This window comes from Pan paniscus, chromosome 23 (assembly GCF_029289425.2).
Source record: "Pan paniscus chromosome 23, NHGRI_mPanPan1-v2.0_pri, whole genome shotgun sequence".
Taxonomy (NCBI): Eukaryota; Metazoa; Chordata; class Mammalia; order Primates; family Hominidae; genus Pan; species Pan paniscus.
The window spans coordinates 57,903,631-57,924,385 of NC_085927.1; the positions used below are offsets into that span (position 1 = coordinate 57,903,631).

General features: G+C 49.3%; 1 protein-coding gene across 1 annotated transcript in view; it reads left to right on the forward strand.

The window, feature by feature from the left end:
* LOC103785081 (uncharacterized) overlaps positions 1–16,411 on the forward strand; it is a 434,732-nt gene extending 418,321 nt beyond the window's left edge. Inside the window, exon 11 of the mRNA XM_063603246.1 lies at positions 5,587–16,411. Coding sequence (XP_063459316.1) covers positions 9,251–10,183 — 933 coding nt within the window. The 5' untranslated portion in view covers positions 5,587–9,250 and the 3' untranslated portion in view covers positions 10,184–16,411. The remainder of the gene's footprint in view (positions 1–5,586) is intronic.
* Positions 16,412–20,755: the final 4,344 nt, after the last annotated feature.

Here is a 20,755-nt window from a genome sequence, read left to right on the forward strand (position 1 = left end):
CTGGAACTGTGGGTGGGAATGGAAGGGGCTGAGGCTTTTCCCAAGGAAGTTCTTAGCCCATTCCCCAAAAAGGACCCAGAGAATATTTTGGCTTCCGTTTCAGAACAAACTCCTTCTAAATAAATAAATAAATACAGTCGTGTGTTGCTTAAAGACAGGAATATGATCTGAGAAAGGCACCTGTGGGTGATTTTATGGCTATGTGAACATCACAGGGTGCACTCACACACACCTGGGCGGCACAGCCTCCTACACACCGTGGCTACGTGGTATGGCCAGTTGCTCCTGGGCCATGCACCTGTTCAGTGTGTGACTGTATGGATCCTGCAGGAGACTGTAGCACAATGGCAAGTACCGTGCCATCTAAACAAAGAAAAGGCACAGTGAAGGTGGAGCGTCCTAATCTCAGGAGACCACCTTTGTATGTGAGGTCTATTATTGAGAGAAATCTCATTTAATGGCACGTGATTGTAAGTAGGTAGGTAGATAGGTAGGTAGGTAGATAGACGGATAGATAGTTGAATAGATAGGCAGATAGATGATAGATAGATAGATAGATAGATAGACGGACGGATAGATAGATAGAGAGATGGATAGATAGACGGATAGATAGATTGACAGACAGATGGATAGATAGATGGATAGATAGGTAGAAGATAGATAGACTGATAGACAGACAGACGGATAGATAGATTGAGAGATAGATGGATGGATAGATAGATATATGGATAGATAGATAGACAGATAGACAGACAGACAGATAGACGGATAGATAGATTGACAGATAGATGGATAGATAGATGGATAGATAGATAGGTAGACAGATAGATGGATAGATAGATAGATAAGATAGATAGATAGATAGATAGATAGATAGATAGATAGATGGATAGATAGATAGGTAGATAGATAGATAGATAGATAGACATTGTTTCTTTTTATTGGCATCAGCAGAGTCTGAAATGAGAACTACAGAAACAATCCCGGCCCCCAGCCCCCAGCCAGAAGGAACCTGAAGTTTCAGGGCTAAGGAGCAGATGTGTTGCCAGGAAACTTAACCCCCACACCAGCCTCAGCCTCAGATGCAGCCTGTGTTTAGTGGAGCTGGCTTAAAAAAAAACACATAATAAAGCAGGGATGGTAGGGGGTGCTGATTCCTTGAGTATTTGCTGGAAGCATGAGTAATCATGGCTCAGTGAAGTGACACTGAAATGCTGTTTTCCCTTTATTGTCATTAACGTTGATAGCGGTGACAATCCCCAGTCCTGTGTTTCTGTGACATGCGTGTGTCAGAACTCCCAGAACTTTACCAGCAGCCGCTCTTCTGTGCAATGCGCAGAGCAGTGGGTGGGAGAAGGCGTCTCAGGTCCTCATCCCAGGGCTTGGCAGGAAAACGGGGCTGGATCAGATTCAGGAGACCAGCTCCCTCTTCCTGTTTCTGCTCCCCTTTACCCAGGCAGCCTTGGGTGAGACACAGGTCATCCCAGAACCTCAGTGTCATCCTCTGTAAAATGAAGAAATTGGATGCCACCCTTAGGAAAATCTTTCTGGTTATGATATTCTGTGTATGAGCCAGTAACTGAATAACTGAAGTCAGACAAACTCCCGTTGTCTAAATTATCTGAAAAATCTCAGGCTGTGAAGCTGAACAGATGGATGAATTTAATAAATGCATCAAGGACCGTTGCTATGGCAGTTTCGTGATCTGTAAAATGGGTTTTATGATGACCTTTTTGGGCATTCTAAGATTCAGAGCAATGAAATTTTCAAAGCTCTCAGCTCAGTGCTAGGCACATGGTAGACAGGAAGTCAAACTCAGCTGTTGTTCAAGCTGGATTCATGTCCAGACCCTGCCACCAAATCGCCAGGTAGTTCCCCCGTGAGAGAAGGTGAATTCTGCTCAGTCTCCCTGGTCCCCAGTCCAGCACGGGTTCTGAGCACAGTGAGGTTGGGGACGCCTGTTCAGGAGCTGAGCTCTGGTCTCTGAGCTTCATTCTGGGCTGAGCTGGCTGTGAGACCCCAGCTGTGTGTCTTCAACAGTCAAAACACCTGTTTGTCCAATGCCGGCCCTCAGGAGGGAGGGTGTTAGGTCTAACCCCAGGGCCTCCCCACCCACCAGCCTGCTGTGGGACGATGGTTTCAGTGGTTTATTCACAACCATAGTGATGTCTCCGCTCACAGCCGCCTTCCCTCTCTGCCTTTCCCCACAGCAGGGAGTGGCAGTGACGCTGCTCCATGGAACACCTAAAACATTTTCTTTTTCTTTGAGACAGAGCATCACTCTGTTGCCCAGGCTGGAGTGCAGTGGTGTGATCTCGGCTCCCTGCAGCCTCCGCCTCCCTGGATCAAGCGATTTTCCTGCCTCAGCCTCCCAAGTAGCTGGGATTACAGGCGCCTGCCACCAAACCCATATAATTTTTTTTTTTTGGTATTTTTAGTAGAGATGGGGTTTCGCCATGTTGGCCAGGCTGGTCTCGAACTCCCGACCTCAGGTGATCCACCTGCCTCGGCCTCCCAAAGTGCTGGGATTATAGGCGTGAGCCACCGCGTCAGGCCAACTGAAATATTTTCAATCCCCAACTTCTGTTTTTGCGGAATGGCAACCATTCAGTGACCAGAGCTTAGATCTCCTGAACCGGTGTCCCAAACCTCACTGTGCTCGGGACGCTTGCTATACAGGGAACTGGGACACTGGGCAGAATTCACCTTCTCTCACAGGGGAGCAAAGTTGCTCGGCAATTTGGTGGCAGGGCCTGGACGTGAATTCAGCCTGAACAGCCACTGACTTTGATTTCCTGTCTACATGTGCCTGGCACTGAACAGAGTGCTACGAAGGTCTCATTGCTTTGAATCTTATAAGCCATTTCTTCCCATTATAAAAACATATAGAAGTTAGTCTAAGAAACCCATGAATTTGTGCTAGGGAGTGGATTCAGAGCCCAGGAGCCCAGAAAGGTGAGCTCCTGGGTGACTCCAAGGACCAGGGTCCTCTCCTGGCCTCCGCTCTGCATTTGACAGTGAGGAGCTTCCCAGAACTCTTTCTGCCAAAGCCACGTCCACCCCCTGCATGGGATTCTGGGTCTGAGCAGAGGGGACCCTCGGACTTCCTTGAGGCCTGTGCCTGGTAGCAGCCTCATAACCAGCTCCAAGGTTTTTCTTTTTAAATGTGTACAAGTGATGCTCTCCGACGCCCAAATGCTCTCATCTCGATGCTTGGTGTCAGTTTTAAATTTGATTTCCATGACATCGAGCTTTGGACATATGACGAGAGTTACCCCTAAGTGTGGGATGCAGCTCAGGAGATATCATTATTAAAAACATCAGTCCACGCATACACACGGCTTCTCTCTTCATGCTCCTTCCTGACAGGAAGCCCAGGCAAGATGTATTCTTATTCTTTCGCTATTGTTGCTACTCCTGTCTTTCCCTTCCCACACTGAGGCTCAGCGCTGTCTACTCTGGCGGGTGCCCTCTGCTCCCTGAGCTGGAGGTAGGTCTCATTTCTTGTAGTGGGTTGAATGATGATTCCCAAAACACCACGTCCACATTGTAGCCCCTGGGACCTGTGAATCTGAGCTTATTTGGTGAAAAGGTCCTTGCAGATGCAATTAAGAATCTTGTGGGCGGGCACAGTGGCTCGCACCTGTAATCCCAGCATTTCGGGAGGCTGAGGCAGGTGGAACAACTGAGTCCAGGAGTTCGAGACCAGCCTGGCCAACATGGTGAAATCCCATCTCTACTAAAAATATAAAAATTAACTGGACATGGTGGTGCATGCCTGTAATTCCAGCTACTCAGGAGGGTGAGGCAGGAGAATCTCTTAACCTGGGAGGCAGAGGTTGCAGTGAGCTGAGATTGTGCCACCACACTCCAGCCTGGGCAACAGAGCAAGATCTTGTCTCAAAAAAAAAAAAAAAAAGAGTCTTGTGATGAGCTCGTCTGGATTAGGGTGGGCCCTAAATCCAATGACAAGCGTCCCTAGAAAAGATGGGGAGAAGCACAAGGGGAGGCCACATGAAGATGGAGGCAGAGATGGGGGTGGTGCCTCTACAGGCCTGAAGTACCCAGAAGCTGGAAAGTGGCCTGGAATAGACTTTCCCTCAGAGCCTGCAGATGGGGCCAACCTTGCCGTCACCTGCATTTGGGGCTTCTAGCCTTCAGAACTGTGAGAGAGTCCATGCCTGTTGTTTTAACACCGCCTTGTTTGGGTTAATTTATTAGGGCAGCTGTAGGTAACTAACACATCCTGAATCCACAGCCTGGGAGCTTCCCACTCTTGGAAGTGCCTCTGGGCTTCTCCATGGCTCTGCTGGGCTGGAACAGGCTGGGGGAAAGGGTCCTCTCTGCTCAGGGTACTCAGGGGCTGTTGCCTCTGTGCTCAGTCCATGCTAAAGACAAAGCCAGAGGCTGGCTCCTGTGCCTGGCCCTGGCCCAGTGATGGTCCTGGATCGCTCTCCTGCCCTGCTGGTGGACTCTTCCTTTTGCGGGGCCTACAGCCTTCCTGACTGTGGGGCTGAGAACTGCGTCAGCATGAACCGAGCCCACCTTGCATCCTAAGCTGTTAGTGAGACGCTCCAACTCCTGATTCCCTCAGCAGTAGATGACATGGTCCTCATGGCCTCCTCACTTGCGCTGAGACCCTGATGTGAGAAGAAATTTAAATCTCTTCTGCAAGGTCATGTGTTGGGAGGAGCCATGCAAGGCTCAGCTGACCCACAGAGGCCCATACTGAAGCCTGAGGCCTCTGTCAGGGCTGGATGCAGGTAGGCAGCTCACGGCAGGGTACCTCTGGAGCTTGGCATGCCCATGAGATGCAGTGACGCACCTGCAGGCCAGCAGGGGCTGCCCAGATCCTGCAGGGAGCAAGTGGGAAGGTCCAGACCCCTGGCCCAGGAGTGAGAGCCTGCCACAGTGTCCCTGCCAATTATGAGAACATTCTCCTTTAATTAATCCCAAATACCTACCTCTGAAAACTCATCATTGCCACTTGGCCAGAAAATATACATCCTTATGCTTCTCAGTATGGAGACTTGGGACAGGTTCTGGAGAAAGATGACGAGAGTAAAATTAACAAGGGTGCATTTTAGAAACTGTGATATTTAAAAGGCAGTTTGTCCTCCATCAGAAAATTTGACATTTAAAAACCACTTTCGATTTTTCTAAAAGAAAAAAAAAAAAAAAGAAAGGTCTATTCCTGCCCAGAGAGGAAAATGTATAAAACTGTGAGAGATTTGCCTGGAGAAAATCACATTTTCATTTTCTCTCTTTGAAAAGTTGAATTGCAAGAGGAAAGGTAAGGTTCTGCCAAGGCTGCAGGTGGGAAGAGGGGTGAGGAGGAACCAGAACTGAGGCCTGCTCAAAGGCTCACCTTCACTGAAAATTCAGAACAGAGCTGCTGAGTGGCTGGCCCTGAAAGTGCTGTTTCCCTGAAATGAGATATTGAACAATCTTAGTGGATTAGAGCCCCACAGTTGGAAATTTTCATAAAATGATCTGACTACGAGGGCTCTGGAGTTATGGCGCAGATCTTGTGGCTTCTTTTGTTATTGCTTTCTCTTTGCTTTTTTTTTTTTTTCCTGCTTTTAGCATCTATGAAGGTCCTGCATAGGAACAGCTCTGAGGTTCCAGGAGCACGCATGGTGCCAAGGCGCTTTGTCTTGTAGCTGGAGACAGCTGTGTCCACAGAGCCCAGACATGCAGATTTTAGAAGAGCACATGGCAGTGTTTCTTATGATTTTCTGTGGATGACAGAAGTCCCTTGGAGGTCATCACCCCAGGACGTCCAGGGGGCAAGGAGGCACAAGGGTAGGGGTGTGGGCTCCGGATTTAGGAGTTAAGCTGCATGACCTTGAGCCTTCCTCAGCCCTGCTCATGCACACACCCTCCTCTGAGCAACGTGGAAAATGACACCAACCTGCTGCAGTTTCTTCAGGATTGGAGGGCGTGTGCACATCCCCTGCCACGGCATCCTCAGCAACAAGAAGCTGCCATTTTCACTGGGCGTGGTGGCTCATGCCTGTAATCCCAGCACTTTGGGATGCTGAGGCAGGTGGATCACTTGAGATCAGGAGTTCGAGACCACCCTGGGCAACATGGCAAAACCCATCTCTACTAAAAATACAAAAATTAGCCAGGTGTGGTGGCAGGCTCCTGTAATCCCAGCTACTTGGGAGGCTGAGGCAGGAGAATCACTTGAACCCAGGAAGTGGAGGTTGCAGTGAGCCGAGATCGCGCCATTGCACTCCAGCTTGGGAGACAGAGCAAAACTCTGTCTCAAAAGAAAAAAAAAAGAAAGAAAAAAAAAAGTAGTCCTGTGCTTTGATCACATGTGGGTGGGATTGAGACCTGGCTGAGTGCTCACACCTGAGGGTAGATAAATGCTGTCGCTTTTGAAAGGAGAAACCACTCTGGTCCTCCACCGGGCAGTGCTCTTGGGACTCCTACTGACAAATATCTGTTGGGTGTCAGGTCTGTGTGCATAGCAGAGGCCCCTGGAGCATTCAGAGTGAAAATCCCCAGAGAACATTCCAGGGTGGGCTAGGCTCAAAGCATAGACCACAAGAAAAAAGGGGGTGCACACTGACCCCCAGAAACATGGGAGAGAGCAGGTTGAAGAAATCGCTCATTTCTGTTCAACATCATCATCAAGGACTTGAAGAAATCACTCGTTTCTGTTCAACATCGTCATCAAGCACAGAGGGGACATCTGTAAAATGCTCGAATATTATTCAGCCTCAAACAAGAAGGAAATTCTACCATTTGCCTCAATGTGGGTGAATCTGGAGGACATTGCTAAGCGAAATGAACCAGGCACAGAAAGGTATTAGTAACAACCATACAGTCACACTCGTACGTGGATTGCAAGAGGGTCAAACTCAAAAGCAGAGAGTAGATTGGTGGTTCCCAGAGGCTGGGGTGGGGGTCAGGGACGGGCAGATGCTGGTCGAAGGAATCAGCCCGATGAAAGGAATAGGTTCTTGAGATCCATCGCCCAGCGTTGTGATTACACTTCATCATTACGTGTTGTATGTTCCAAAATTGCTAAAAGAGTGGATTTAAATGTTCTCACCACAAAGAAATAAAAGGTATGTGAGGTGGTGGATATATGAATCTAGCCTGACTCGACCATTCCACAATGTATACATATATAGAAACATTACATTGTACCTCATGCATATATACAATTGTTTGTCAAATTTAAAATAAAACATTAAAAAAAAAGGCTGCACAGGCCATATCAGAAGCTGCATGGCTGGACCTGGGTTACCAATGCTCTAGCCCAACACTGGACAAGGGTGTGCTCTGGAAGGATGTTTGGTGCAGCAGCGGACAGTGTGGCTAAGTGGTCAAAGCACCAACCCAGGCAGCCTGGGCCCTTTCCTTACTCTCCTGGCCCCGTGATGGGTGCTCTCATCTGGGAATGGGATGCTGTTTGCACCTCCCTCCCAGGGAGGTGCAGAGGAAGAAGCCAGGGGGCCCATGTAACATCCTTAGAATGGGGCCTGTTCCACGGCAGGGGCTCAACAGCATGGATGTTGAAAGCAAATCTCTGCACTTGGACCCCAAATTGGCCTCAGCATGACTGGAGAGAAATGGGAAGGAAGCCTGCATGGAGGGAAGCCTGCTGTGTTAAGCTGGTTTTTGTGTTGCTATAAAGGAATACCTGGCCGGGTGGGTGGCTCATGCCTGTAATCCCAGCACTTTAAGAGGCTGAGGCAGGTGGATCATCTGATGTCAGGAGTTCAAGACCAGCCTGGCTAACATGGTGAAACTCCGTCTCTACTAAAAATACAAAAAAAAAAAAAAAATTTGCTGGGTGTGGTGACATGTACTTGTAATTCCAGCTACTCAGGAGGCTGAGGCAGGAGAATCACTTGAACCTTGGAGGCAGAAGTTGCAGGGAGCTGAGACTGCGCCGCTGCACTCCAGCATGTGCAACAGAATGAGACTACCTCTCAAAAGAAAAAAAGGAATACCAGAGGCTGAGTAATCTGTAAAAAAAAAAAAAAGAGAAATTTATTTGTCTCACGATTCTGCAGATTGTACAGGAAACATGGCGCCCGCACCTGTTCCTGGTGAGGCCTCAGGAAGCTTCCAATCGTGATGGGAGAGGACAGAGAGCAGGTGTCTCACATGGGGACAGAGGAAGCAAGACAGTGGCCGGGGGAGATGCCACACCCTTTTAAACAACCAGATCTCACAGGACCTTAGAGCACAAACTCACTCAGTACCTCAAGGATGGCACCAAGCCATTCATGAGGGATCCCCCTATGACCCAAATAGTTCCCAAAAGGCCCCACCTCCAACATTGGAGGTCACATTTCAACATGAGATTTGGAGGGGACAAACATCCAAGCCTTATCACCTGCTGTGTTTCCGGGCTGGGGAGAGATGTGGCTGTCTGTGGGGTTCAGTAGACCCTGGGGTTGTTGGGGTAAAGGGACGTCCCCTGGGAGGAGGGGTCATTGGCTGCGCCCCGGCCAGGCCAGCCCAGGTTAAGTGACAGACACTATCTGACTCAGCATTTAGAGGGGAGCCAGTAGGCTAGTGAGAGGTGAGGAAACCAAGTCAGGCCTGTGAGGGTTGGCGGAGCTGGGGAGAAAAGTCTGGGGACAGAACCACTGGGTTCAAAGAACAAGGATGCTCTGGTCCAAAGTCAGGGCCTCAGATCACACACTGGGGGCAGCCGTTCAAACTAGAGAAGAGCTTGGGTCCACACTGCCCTGCCATGGAGAGAGTTGCCCCAAAGCTTCATGTTCATGCTGTTGGGCCTGGTGCAGTGGTCAAGAGTGTGGCGTCTGGAACCAGACCCCCGAGATGTAATCCCACTCCACCATACAGCACCAATTAGACCTTGGGTAGTTTAGCCAAAGCCTGTGAGCCTCCGTTTCTCGTCTCAAAATAAGGTTGTTGTGAAGATTTCATGAGGTAATCCATGCAAGGCAGTTGTCATAGTGCCCAGTCCATTTTAAGCCCAAGTCGGCAATTTTGCATTCAGGTGGAGACTGCCGGTCACCTGCCAGGAAACCTTGGCAGGTGGCTCCTGTAACAGTGTGGGAGAGTCAGGCTCCAAGCCCTTCCAGCTCTGATGTTACAAGAAGCTACAGGCCCCAATGGCAGCTTCAAAGCATGTTCTCACATTTCCTCTCCTAAAAATGTCAAAAAAGAGTCAGTCTGCAGGGTTTTCAGGGGAAATGGACGTGGACCGTGCGGTCTTACCTGGTGATAACACATTGTAGATTTGGCCCAAATGGTCCTGTGCCTTGCACCCTCTGGACGCACGGTGGTTTCTGGAAGGACTCCCCATCTTGCTTTCCCTCCGCTGCATCTGAGTCAGGTGGGACTGTTGCCTGCTGCCCGCTTACATGATGGCACCTGGCTCCTACCTGGGCTCTCATCGTTTGTTTCTTCAAAGGCTTCCAGAAAGATCTTTCCACATCTCAACTCTGATCAAGCCACTCCCTGCTCAGCAGCCCTAGCTGGGCCTCTCCCATCTGGGAGTCAAGGCCCATGCGTCTGCTCCCGCCTTTTCAGCTTAGCCTGGGAGTGCCTTCCTCGTGCTCCAGACAACACGCTCACTCTCTCCCAATTCCAAAAGTCCAGACACACCCAGAGCTTTCCGGACCCCTGGCTTCTACTTACAGAGTTGTCTCCACTCTTTTTTTTTTTTTTTTTTGAGACGGAGTCTCGCTCTGTCGCCCAGGCTGGAGTGCAGTGGCGCGATCTTGGCTCACTGAAACCTCCGCCTTCTGGGATCAAGCGATTCTCCTGCCTCAGCCTCCAGAGTAGCTGGGATTACAGGCATCTGCCACCATGCCTGGCTAATTTTTTGTATTTCTTTTTTTTTTTTTTTGTATTTTTAGTAGAGGTGGGGTTTCTCCATGTTGGCCAGGCTGGTGTCAAACTCCTGACCTCAGGTGATCCACCTGCCTCAGCCTCCCGAAGTGCTGGGATTACAGGCGTGAACCATCGCGCCCAGCCCTCATTGATCTGTATTTGCAAACCTCAGAGCATTTGTTTCACTTGCCTGGCGTCAGCCTGCGTGTGCAAAGCGGTCCCCTGGGATACCCATCTGTCTTCTCTGCATCTCTTCTTGAGCCTGAAATATGCCTCTTGCCTGCAAAGATTCAGTAGACATTTGCTGGATAGAATCAGGTCATTTCCTTTCCCTCTTGTTAGATGATGAGGGCCCTGACTGCAAGAAGTGTGTCTGCTGCTTCTCCTACTTCCCCCAATGTGTTTCTGGGATGAAGACAAGTGACAAATCAAAACTAATAACACATAGTTACCATTATCAGGCACCCAAAGGCTTCACATATGCTAGCCCCGGCTATTCAGCCAGCCAGTGGATAGGTACTGTGGTTCCCATTTTATGGCTGTGGAGGGTGAGTGGCCACCCATTTCTGCTGCTTTCCCCTGATCAAAGAGCCCATGAATGCGGGTTGATTCACTGAGGCAAATCCAGATATGCTTGGCCTCACGTCCTGTATTCTTTCCACGACTCGTCATTGGCACTCGCAAGGTAACCAGGCCCCAGCCACTGCCCAGGAGCTCTGCTGGGTGCCGAGTGGGGCTTTGCCAGCTAGATACACAAGACTTGTGTCTACTTGGTTCATAGCTGTGTCCCCATGGTCTGGTCCAGGCTTGGCACCGAGTAGGTCGTTAATAAATATTTTAAAATGAATAAATAGGCAGCAGAGAGCTCAAGCAGGGATGAGCAAGAATAGCGAGTTAGCATGAAGAATGAAATGAAAACCCCATGAGTCTGAACTGCAGAGGTTTTAAAATGCACGGCCCTCAATGGGAAGCACTGACTCATCACAGAAGTACAAAAAAAAAAATCTGGGCAATGCCGAAGCAGGAAAAACCATTTACCATGAAATAGGAAGGGAGGAGGAACTAGCAGCAGGCATTGCACAGAAATGAAGGAAGGGGTGAATTTATAGGAAACCCAACTGCATTATCCTGAAACAAAGCATGGACAATTTCAGAAACTCCCAAGTCACTTCCACTCTGGATATTTATGGAGGAGGCAGGGACGTCCCTCCCAGGCAGAGTATCGGGAACAAGCCTGGGGGACTGTGCGGAGAGAGAAGATAACTGGCTCCATCATTTGGCCTCTGTGAACCTTGATTTCATGAGGGCGCCCAGAGCCAGCAACTGCTGTAGCCACAAACCCTTACACTAATTCCACAATAAGACAGAGATAATTGCCACAAACACACCTGTATCTGTCATTCTCCGCCGCGCTCAGGGGTTCCTGAAACTCTCTGTTGTCATTAAAGACAGCTCAGCGTCCAGTTGCTCAGAAATATACACGGGCCCTTCTGAGCGGAGCAGAGTGGAGCTGCCGGGCTCCCGGTCCCTGGCCGGCTGGAGACAGCACATCCAGTCTCACTCCATATTTCTGCTTATTTTCTCTCTCTTCCTGTACTCCCTTTCCCAGGACAAGCTCCGCGGCCAGGAGTCTGTCTTGATTGATGGCATTTTACCTGGACCTCTCTTCTGCAGTTTTCTCCCTGATACTAGAAATGTGTGTGTGAGATTGTGTATACGTGTGTGGTTGTGTTATGTGGGTGTGTGCAAGTGTGGGTGTGTGCATGTGTGTGTATCTGTGAGTGTATGTGTGAGAATGGGTGTGCGTGTGTGTGCATGTGAGAGTATGTAAATGTGAGTGTGAATGTGAGTGTATGTGAATGTGAGTGAAAATGTGTGATTATGTGTGTGTGGGGGTGTCTATGAGTGTGTGAATGTGTGAGTGTGTGTGTGAATGTGAATGCATGCAAGTGTGGGTGTGTGTGAGTGTATGTGTGAGAGAGTGGGTGTGCATATGAGTATGTAAATGTGTGTGAGAGAATGTATGTGTGAGTGTATGTGTATGTGAATGTGAGTGAAAATGTGATTGTGTGTATGTGTGTGGAGGGGTGTCTATGTGTGAGAGTATGTGAGTGTGGATGTGTGTGAATGTGTGTGTGAATGTGAGAGTATGTGAGTGTATATGTGTGTGTATATGAGTGAAAAGGTGTGAGTGTATGTGTGTGTGTGAGTGTGTGAGAGTATATGAGTGTATGTGTGGATGTGTGTGACTGTCAGAGTATGTAGGGGTGTGTGTGTGTGTGTGAATGTGTGTGTGAATGTGAAAGTATGTATTTGTGTGAATGTGAGAGTATGTGAGTGTGTGTGTGAACGTGAGTGTGTGTGCATACATGCGCATGTGAACAGTCCATGGAGCTTAATCCCCTGGAGGAGGGGTTCTACAGCACCACATGCAGAAGGCATTCTGCTCAGAGAATGGCCTCCATTTTTCCGGGAACGCACCCGTTCGTTCCTCTATCAGAGGCACCAGCTACGGCTGCGGCTGCCCCGTCCTTGGTGAATGTACAACGACGCTTCTTGGCATGAGATGCAGACAGGCCCACACTTTGGGAAAGGGGCCAGAACCCGAGATGTATGTATGTATTTCCTCGCTAAGAAGAAACCGGAGGTCTAACCATGATGTCATAAGAATGATTGTTTAGAGGCCTGGAATGAGACCATCTAATTACCAGTCCAACCTGACTCACTGGTCCTTTCAAATCCAATAGTGTTTCTTAAAATAAATGCTGCAAATGATTTCATTCAGGGAAAGGCAGGTTGTGGCCATTTAATTATGGCTACAGATTAATGAATGAATAAAATATACTCTGGCTAAATTGTGGGAATATTTTCCAATTTTTCCCTAGAAAGCAGTATTCCACTGATCTAACCTGGGACGTGGGATTTTGTCCTAAACACGGCTTTGTGAGTGCAGAAGACAAAAGGAAACCAAAGATCTCTCTCATTGACACCAGGCCAGGGAAGGGCAGGCACCCACCCTCACCTGTAAATTCAGGTCTGGGGGTCCGGGTGCCTGCTCCGATGCCATGGAGAGGCGTTCCGTAAACTACAGCTGTGCTGAGAGCCCCATCTACACCAAGCCTTGGATCAGATGCCTCCATATTCCATTTCATTCATTTCTCGCGGCATATTTGGAATGGATAGTAATGTCCTAGCTTTACTGCTAAAGAAATTGAAGTGCAGAAGGACTCACCTAAGCTCATGTAGTTTGTGTCAGAGCCCAAATATGAACTCAAGTCATCAGACTCCAAAAGATTCTTCCTAAAATAATGCAGCTCCTTCTCACAGATGCAAAACCTTTGCTAGAAAAAAAAAAAAAGGAGAGAAGGTGATGATGTTAAATCATTCATCAGACAAAGACAGTCGTGGAGGCCCACTTTGTGAGAATATCTGAATGGTGCAGGGAACACACAGATGAATAAGACTCAGCTCTGCCCTCACGTAAGCAGCGTCTAGTGGTGAACTCAGATGGACACCAATGCATCCCCACGACATTAAAGGGATCATAAAAAATTAATAGAATTATGTGTCCTGCAAACAGCAAGGACAGGGACATTCATATCTAACAGTTGCAGGGAAGTTTTTCCAAAGGATAAGCTGCTCTTGCTGGCTGGGTTATGAAGGAGAATTGAAATTTGACAGATGGAGGTTTGGAAAGCCCTGTAGAGAGAGAGAGAAGGAGGTGGCGTGAGCAGTGTGGGCGGGCGGTGAGAGAGGAGGGCAGATTTGGGCCTGTGTAAGAGCCACACTCATGAGAGGCTCAAGCCCACCCCATCCCATGTGACCTCCAGGGAGTAAAAGTGGGATGCAGGTCACGTGTGCCAGGATGCTCAGTGACAGATCCAGAGATCTGCAAGCGGGCCGCTCCTTCCCCCGACAGGGAGTCCTGAGCACCTGCGGGGAACCAGCGCTGGGCCTGACACGAGGCTCCTTTTCTAGTGAGTCACCTCAAGTGAGGACAGCACAGGCAACGCTGGACACAGGAGGACACCCAGAGGGTCTGGGAAGGCACCTGAGCTGGGAGCTCAAGGCAGGAGAGGAAATAGGCAGCAAGGGAGAAGGGTGTCTTTCTGGGACAAAAGAGTCGCACCTGCAGAGGCACAGAGGTGTGAGAGAGAAAGGACCACGAGTGGCCAAGGGCAGGCAGTACACAGAGCTCCGGCAGGAGATGGAGGAGAGGGTGGCAAAGCCGCAGTTCCTGCAGTGTGGCCCGGGCTGGGCAGTGGCAGGTGCCCCTGACACCACGGGAGCTGCTGAGAGGGCAGCTGCGTGGGCAGATGTTTATCCCAGAGAGGGCAGCCATACAAGGGTTGGAGGGAGGTGGGGAGATCCGCTTCAGGCTGTGATGTTGGCTTAGGCTGGAGGGGAAAGAGCCCGGAGCTGGGGCAGACCTGGGGTTGTCCAGGAGGCGACACTGAATTAGTGTCTGGGGTCAGATCCATAGAGGGCAGGAGTCAGTACCTGCGTGGCTGGCTCGGTGAGGAAGAGAGGGGTGGGAGTGATGCATGAACTCTCTGAGGCTCCCACCGCAGCAGCTCCACTCCCAAGTATGGGGCTGGCAGGAGTGTCAGGACCAAGGGAGGATGGTGAGTTGGTTAGTTAAGTTTGAGCCGGTTGAGTTGAGATGTCTGCGTAGAGTCAGGTTCCACCATCACGAGGCATTTGGCAGATGGGCTGTGAGGTGAGGGGATCCAAGGCTTGGAAACAAAGTTTTGGGAGCAGTCACTGCCTGGCTGAGAAACTCACCCCAAAACAGCATGTCCCATCCACCCCAGTCCACCCAAAACAAGAAGGAAGATGTAGTTAAAGAGATAGAAAAGATCCATGTCATTATCAGATAAGCATCAAATGAAAATTGCATGAGCAGACATATGCTTAAGGATTTCTTGGAAAAATACAGCTGATGGGGTAGGATTCCCAGAGAAACTTAATCAGAGAAAAGCAGAGTCCCCAAAACATGTAAACAAAACAAAACAAAAAAGGCTGTTTTATTTCCCTTAAAGAAAGTTACAGAGAAACTACAAGGGGAGAGACAGCCAAGAAAGGATCGAGGGGGAAGGAGTGGGAAAGGGTTTGGTGGAGAGGGAGAGCACTGTGCAAATGTCAAGGTATAAAAGAACATGTGGACCTAGGGTTCCCTCCTCCCAGCCTGGTCCCATTGCTTCTGCAAAGCTGCATAGATAGTTGCACCCAGGTAGAAGCCCCAGGAAGTTCTTTCCAAACAAAGTAAACTTCCCACCTGGAGAGAAACTCCAGGGTAAAGATAAGGTTGCGGAGGAGGGCGGGAAGAAGGCCAAGTCCAGGCCAGCTTCTGCCCGGCAAAAACACCAGCAGGGAGCACTCCCAAAAGACAGGCAGCAGCTGACTTGGATGAGGCACAGGCTAAATCCACCAGGATGGATGCTTCTCTGAGTCTCAGGTACAGGAAGGTCTTAAGGTGGGCTCTGTGGCCAGAGGAGCAGGGTAGGGTCCTCATGAACAAGAACCCCCCACCCTGGGAGGACTCACATCTTTTACACCTGGCTACTCAGAGTGTGGGCTGTGGACCAGCAGCCTGACCTCCCCCAGGAGTGTGTTAGACCTGCATGACCTAAGCCCAGCACCCACGTTTCAACAATATCTCCTATCCTCTCCAAGCCCTGTGCACAGTGAGGATTGGGAAGCACAGCTGATGCAGAGAAGGACCATGGCCCCGGGCGGAGTCAGCTGGAGCAGCTCACACTCCCTTAGGGGAAGCAGCTTTGTAGAAGGTCTGGGGGCAAAGGATATGAACAAACATTTCCCAAAAGAAGACATTTATGCGGCCAACAAACATGAAAAAAAGCTCATCATCACAGGTCATTAGAGAAATGCAAATCAAAACCACAATGAGATACCATCTCATGCCAGTTTTAATGGCAATAATTAAAAAATCAGGAAACAACAGATGCTGGAGAAGATGTGAAGAAATAGGAACGCTTTTACACTGTTGGGAGTGTAAATTAGTTCAACCATTGTGGAAGACAGTGTGGCGATTCCTCAAGGATCTAGAACTAGAAATACCATTTGACTCAGAAATTCCATTACTGAGTATATGCCCAAAGGATTATAAATCATTCTACTATAAAGGCACATGCACATGTATGTTTATTGCAGCACTATTCACAATAGCAAAGACTTGGAACCAACCCAAATGCCCATCAATGATAGACTGGATAAAGAAAATGTGGCATATATATACCATGGAATACTATGCAGCCATGAAAAAGGATTTCATTTGTTTTGCAGGGACATGGATGAAGCTGGAAACCATCATTCTCAGCAAACTAACACAGGAACAGAAAACCAAACACTGCGTGTTCTCACTCATAAGTGGGAGTTGAACAATGAGAATGCATGGACACAGGGAGGGGAACATCACATACCGGGGCCTGTTGGGGAGTTGGGGGCTAGGGGAGGGATAGCATTAGGAAAAATACCTAATGTAGATGACAGGTTTGTGGGTGCAGCAAACCACCATGGCATGTGTATACCTGTGTAACCTGCATGTTCTGCACATGTACCCCAGAACTTACAGTATAATAATAATAAAAAAATAATTTTTATTATTTGCTTAAATGGTATGTAATTTTATATTGAGATACACAAAAAGACATAAATACAAAATATGGAATATTTAAGTCACACAATAAATTTGACATTATTTTAAAAAAAAGGAGAAGAAGGTCTGGGGGTCACATGGCCAGAGCTAAAACCCCAAATCTCCTCTCTCAGGTCATGTGAATTCAGGAAAGCCTCAGGACCCTTCAAAAGGCTGGAGAAGTTGAGGTGATGAAGCTGCTTTCCTCAGGGGTTGATTGGAGAATTGAGTGAGGCAGCCCCTGCAAAGGCAGCATCCTGGTGGCCAGGACAGCTACGGCCACATGTGCCTTATCAACGGTCACCAGCTATAGACAGCACCCACCTGCCCCCTCACTGCACACCCATGCCTTCCTGGAAACACAAATCCACTGGCTCCAGGCACCGCCTTTGGAATAATCCCTCACACGTGAACGGCACTGCCAGCTCTCTCTGTGTTCATTCTCACACTCCCTGCAGACCCCCTCGACACCCCCATGGTTTCTCAGGAAGGAGATGAGATTGTTTGTAAGAATATGCACGCACACACTTTCAATCAGCTTGGATTCTTAGCACGTGGGTTTGCATGCCTTTTCCAAAACTCTGCCTCTGAACTTGGAGGAGCACCTGCTCAGCTCACAATGGCCTGTGCAGGGGCTGGGGTGACCCTGGGCTTAGTTAGAACATCAACACATGAGGGTCTTTTGAAGTAGCCACCACTGGGAGTTAATCACACTGACTGTAACACTATACAGACTCCTTAGAAATCGGAAAGCAGGGAGAGCTCCAGGATCATGACAGGAGGCTCGTGTAAGCTTTATACCCAAACTGGAAAAGGCCAAAATTGAACAAATAAATGAAGAGAAAGAAAGAAAATAAATTGCTTTGGGAAGTCTGGCCACAGATTCAGTGCTTTTTCTATCAAACTACCAATAACATTATTCACAGAATTAGAAAAACTATTTAAAAATTCATATGGAACCAAAAAAGCACCCAAGTAGCCAAGGCAATCCTAAGCAAAAAGAACAAAGCTGGAGGCATCACATTACCCAACTTCAAAGTCTACCACAAGTCTACAGTAACCAAAACAGCATGGTACAAAAACAGACACATAGTCCAACGGAACAGAATACAGAGCCCCCAAATAAAGCCACACACCTACAACCATCTGATCTTTGACAAAGTTGACAAAAACAAGCAATGGAGAAAGAGCTCCCTATTCAACAAATGGGGTGCGATAACTGGCTGGCCATATGCAGAAGACTGAAACTGGATCCCTTCCCTAAACTACGTACAAATATCAACTCAAGATAGATTAAAGACTTAAATGTAAAACACAAAACTATAAAAACCCTGAAGGATAGCCTAGGGCATGGGACCCTGAGATCTGCCACGGGGACATTCATGGATGGGCCCAAGAACCTGCAACTCCTGAACTCTTAGGGTTAGCAATGGAAGCCCTTTCCCTTTGGCTAGAGAATGTGCAATGACCTCACCTGAAGCAAATGTCTCAGGTGGTTCTGTGCCTCTTCTGGTGCATCCCACCGGCCCCTCAATGCCTCTAGGTCAATGACCAGGTCACAATCTCAGGCCAGACAAGGAAAAGAAGTCCAGACCCTGCCCTGGCAGGAGCTAGCTGGCATGGCAAAGACATGCAGGGCCTAGTAGATACATACTGTTAGAACCCAGCATGGAGCGTGATAGTGAGTGATGAGTGTTGGGCCCAGGGGGGGCCGAAGGCAAGGTTGGAGAAGAAGAATGTGTTGATGTGGGGGTGCTCACCTATGACTTGGAATCTTTGCAAGGACAGGGGCCTCTGCAGCTGGTTGTGCCAGTCCGTTGAAGCCGTTTTTTGAAGCCTGGAAGAGGGACAGGCAACAGGAATGAGTGGAGATGGCAGAACTCCCTTGTTAATGGAGAGGTCTGGGCCAGAAGGCTAAGGCAAGTATGGATGGGAGGTGTATTTATTCTGAGACGCGTGGGGCACCAGCCTCTCTAAGGAGCACAGTGATGTCTGTCCTCGAAGGCCAGGGCTGGCAGCCAGAGGCTCTGCCATGGTGTGGATGGGGACAATGGGACCCAGAGCAGCACAAGCTGGGGAACAATGACCCTTGCACGCCAGGTAGATACAGCCACCGTCATGGGTGCCAAGGCCAGCATGGCCATTCATGTATGACCACAGGGACCTCTGGAGCTGGCCAATGGGTCACTGTGCTCCTGGGGGTGAGGGAATGACAGCCAGTGAGGACACTGCCTGTCGTACCTCTATCATAATTTTCAAAAACGTAAGAGTTACAAACAACTTGGAAGTAGACTGATGTCAGTTGCCACAGTGAATAACGATGATCCTACCCTAATATCCAGACCTCAGTCAGTTTACAGTCCCCGGAGCTCACTGCTGAGTTTTCCAAGGATGTGGATGAGGAAGATGTGAAGTTAGAAAGAACAGAAAAACAACAGCCCAGAGTTTCAAAATAGTCTGGGGTTGATGAAGAGCTGCAAGCTGATTAGCGCTGCTGATAACAGATGGTGGCTCCAATACATGCAACAGTTGGAGTGAGTGCTTAACACAGTTAGTGTCCAATCATTAAAGTTTCCATAAAAGGTGGGTACTATTATTACCCCCCTTTTTCAGGCGAGAAAGATGGAGACATTGAGAGGTTAAGGTGGGTTGCCCAAGGTCAAAGCATCCATCTTTACCTCAGTTGCTCCTGCCCACCATGCTGTGAAATGGGAGGTGCACATAGTCAGGGTCTGAAAAAGGTTGGCTGGATGGATGGTGAGGAAGAGGTCTCACTTCGCAGGGAAAAGAGAAAGCCTCGGCCATCATGGCAGACAGTACAAGCTGTCACCAGAGTAGACTGAGTTTGGTGAGGCTTGAAGATGCAGCTCAGATGGGGCAAACATCGCTGGAGGAGACAAGAGCTGTCCACAGTGACCAGGAGGGAGAACTCATGTCTGGGCCCCGCGCCTGCTCCACAGCTTCCAGGGACATGGCTAGGCTCTGCTGGAGTCTTCTTGACATTTGGAAATTTCTGGGCCCATTGTGCTGTCTTCTGGAATTTTTGGTGCCATCCAATAATTTAGAGAGCTACGAGGTCATCAAGCCTTACAGAATTTCTGAAGAAAAAGAGGGCATTTGCAAAATGAGGGCATTGCCCCTCTTGCCAAAGAGAAGAGCAAGGAACAAATAGGTTAATTAATTTTTCCTGAGGTCCCACCAAGAGTCAGCTGCATAACTGGATAAGAAAATTTCACTCTAATGATTTTATGAAGGAGGTACTCCGTGTCCACCTTCGCATTTTCCAAGTCACCAGGGCACTCCCGCTGCACCTCGGTCCAGGCCTGCATCCACTCCTTGCACCAACTATTCCACTTGAAGCTGTCAGTGCTGTCTTAAGATTGACGAAATCCCCTCAAACATGCGATTTCATTTGATCCACAGAGGGCTGGAGCAGACGGAGGGCAGGAGCAGACGGAGGGCAGGAGCAGACGGAGGGCAGGAGCACACGGAGGGCAGGAGCACGTGGAGGGGGAGGAGCACACAGTTGAGGGAATATAGAGGGAAGCTGGGGGAGGCGGAGGAGAGGTGGGGGCAGGACCAGGCACTGGTTCTCTCTACTGCATAGGAGTCTGATCTCCACTGCCCGGTGGCTCCTGGCTGTGGGCTCTCAGGTGCTCAGGTGCTTACGTGGGTGCTGCTGTGCTCACCCCAGCAAGTCACTCGGGAACATGGCCAACTGCCTGCGGGGCCTGCTGCCCAGCTTCAGATGCCTGGGAGGCAGCCACTGAGCCATGAGAAGATGCTTCCTGGACCAGACAAGAAACAGCGGGAGGTGGTGGTGGGGGGCAGTGGAGTTCTGAGATATATGGAGGATAGATTAGACCCAGTATGCTCACTGCTCCTTGGCACATGGATCTACTGGGGCTCTCAGAGGCAAGCACAGGTTTCACCCCCAGTGCTGCCAGAAACTGCACCTGCCTCCTCCTCTCAGCCTGGCCAACTCCAATTCAGCCAGGAGGTCTCCTGTTTCTCACCACTGCCTGCTGAAGTCTTCCTGTCTGTCGAGGCCCCAGAAGTCTGGTGGAAGCCATTCTCCCACCGAGACCACGGTGTACTCACTTCTGCACAGTGGCTCTCTGTGCTATAATGTACCCATCTGTCTCTGCTCTCTTGGGTGCAGCGCAGCCTCTATCCTGCTCGCAAAGTACTCTGATGCCATCCACGTTTCTGGGGAGGTGCGTCCCTCAGTGAGTGTCCCCTGAGTGTGGGGATGTTTGA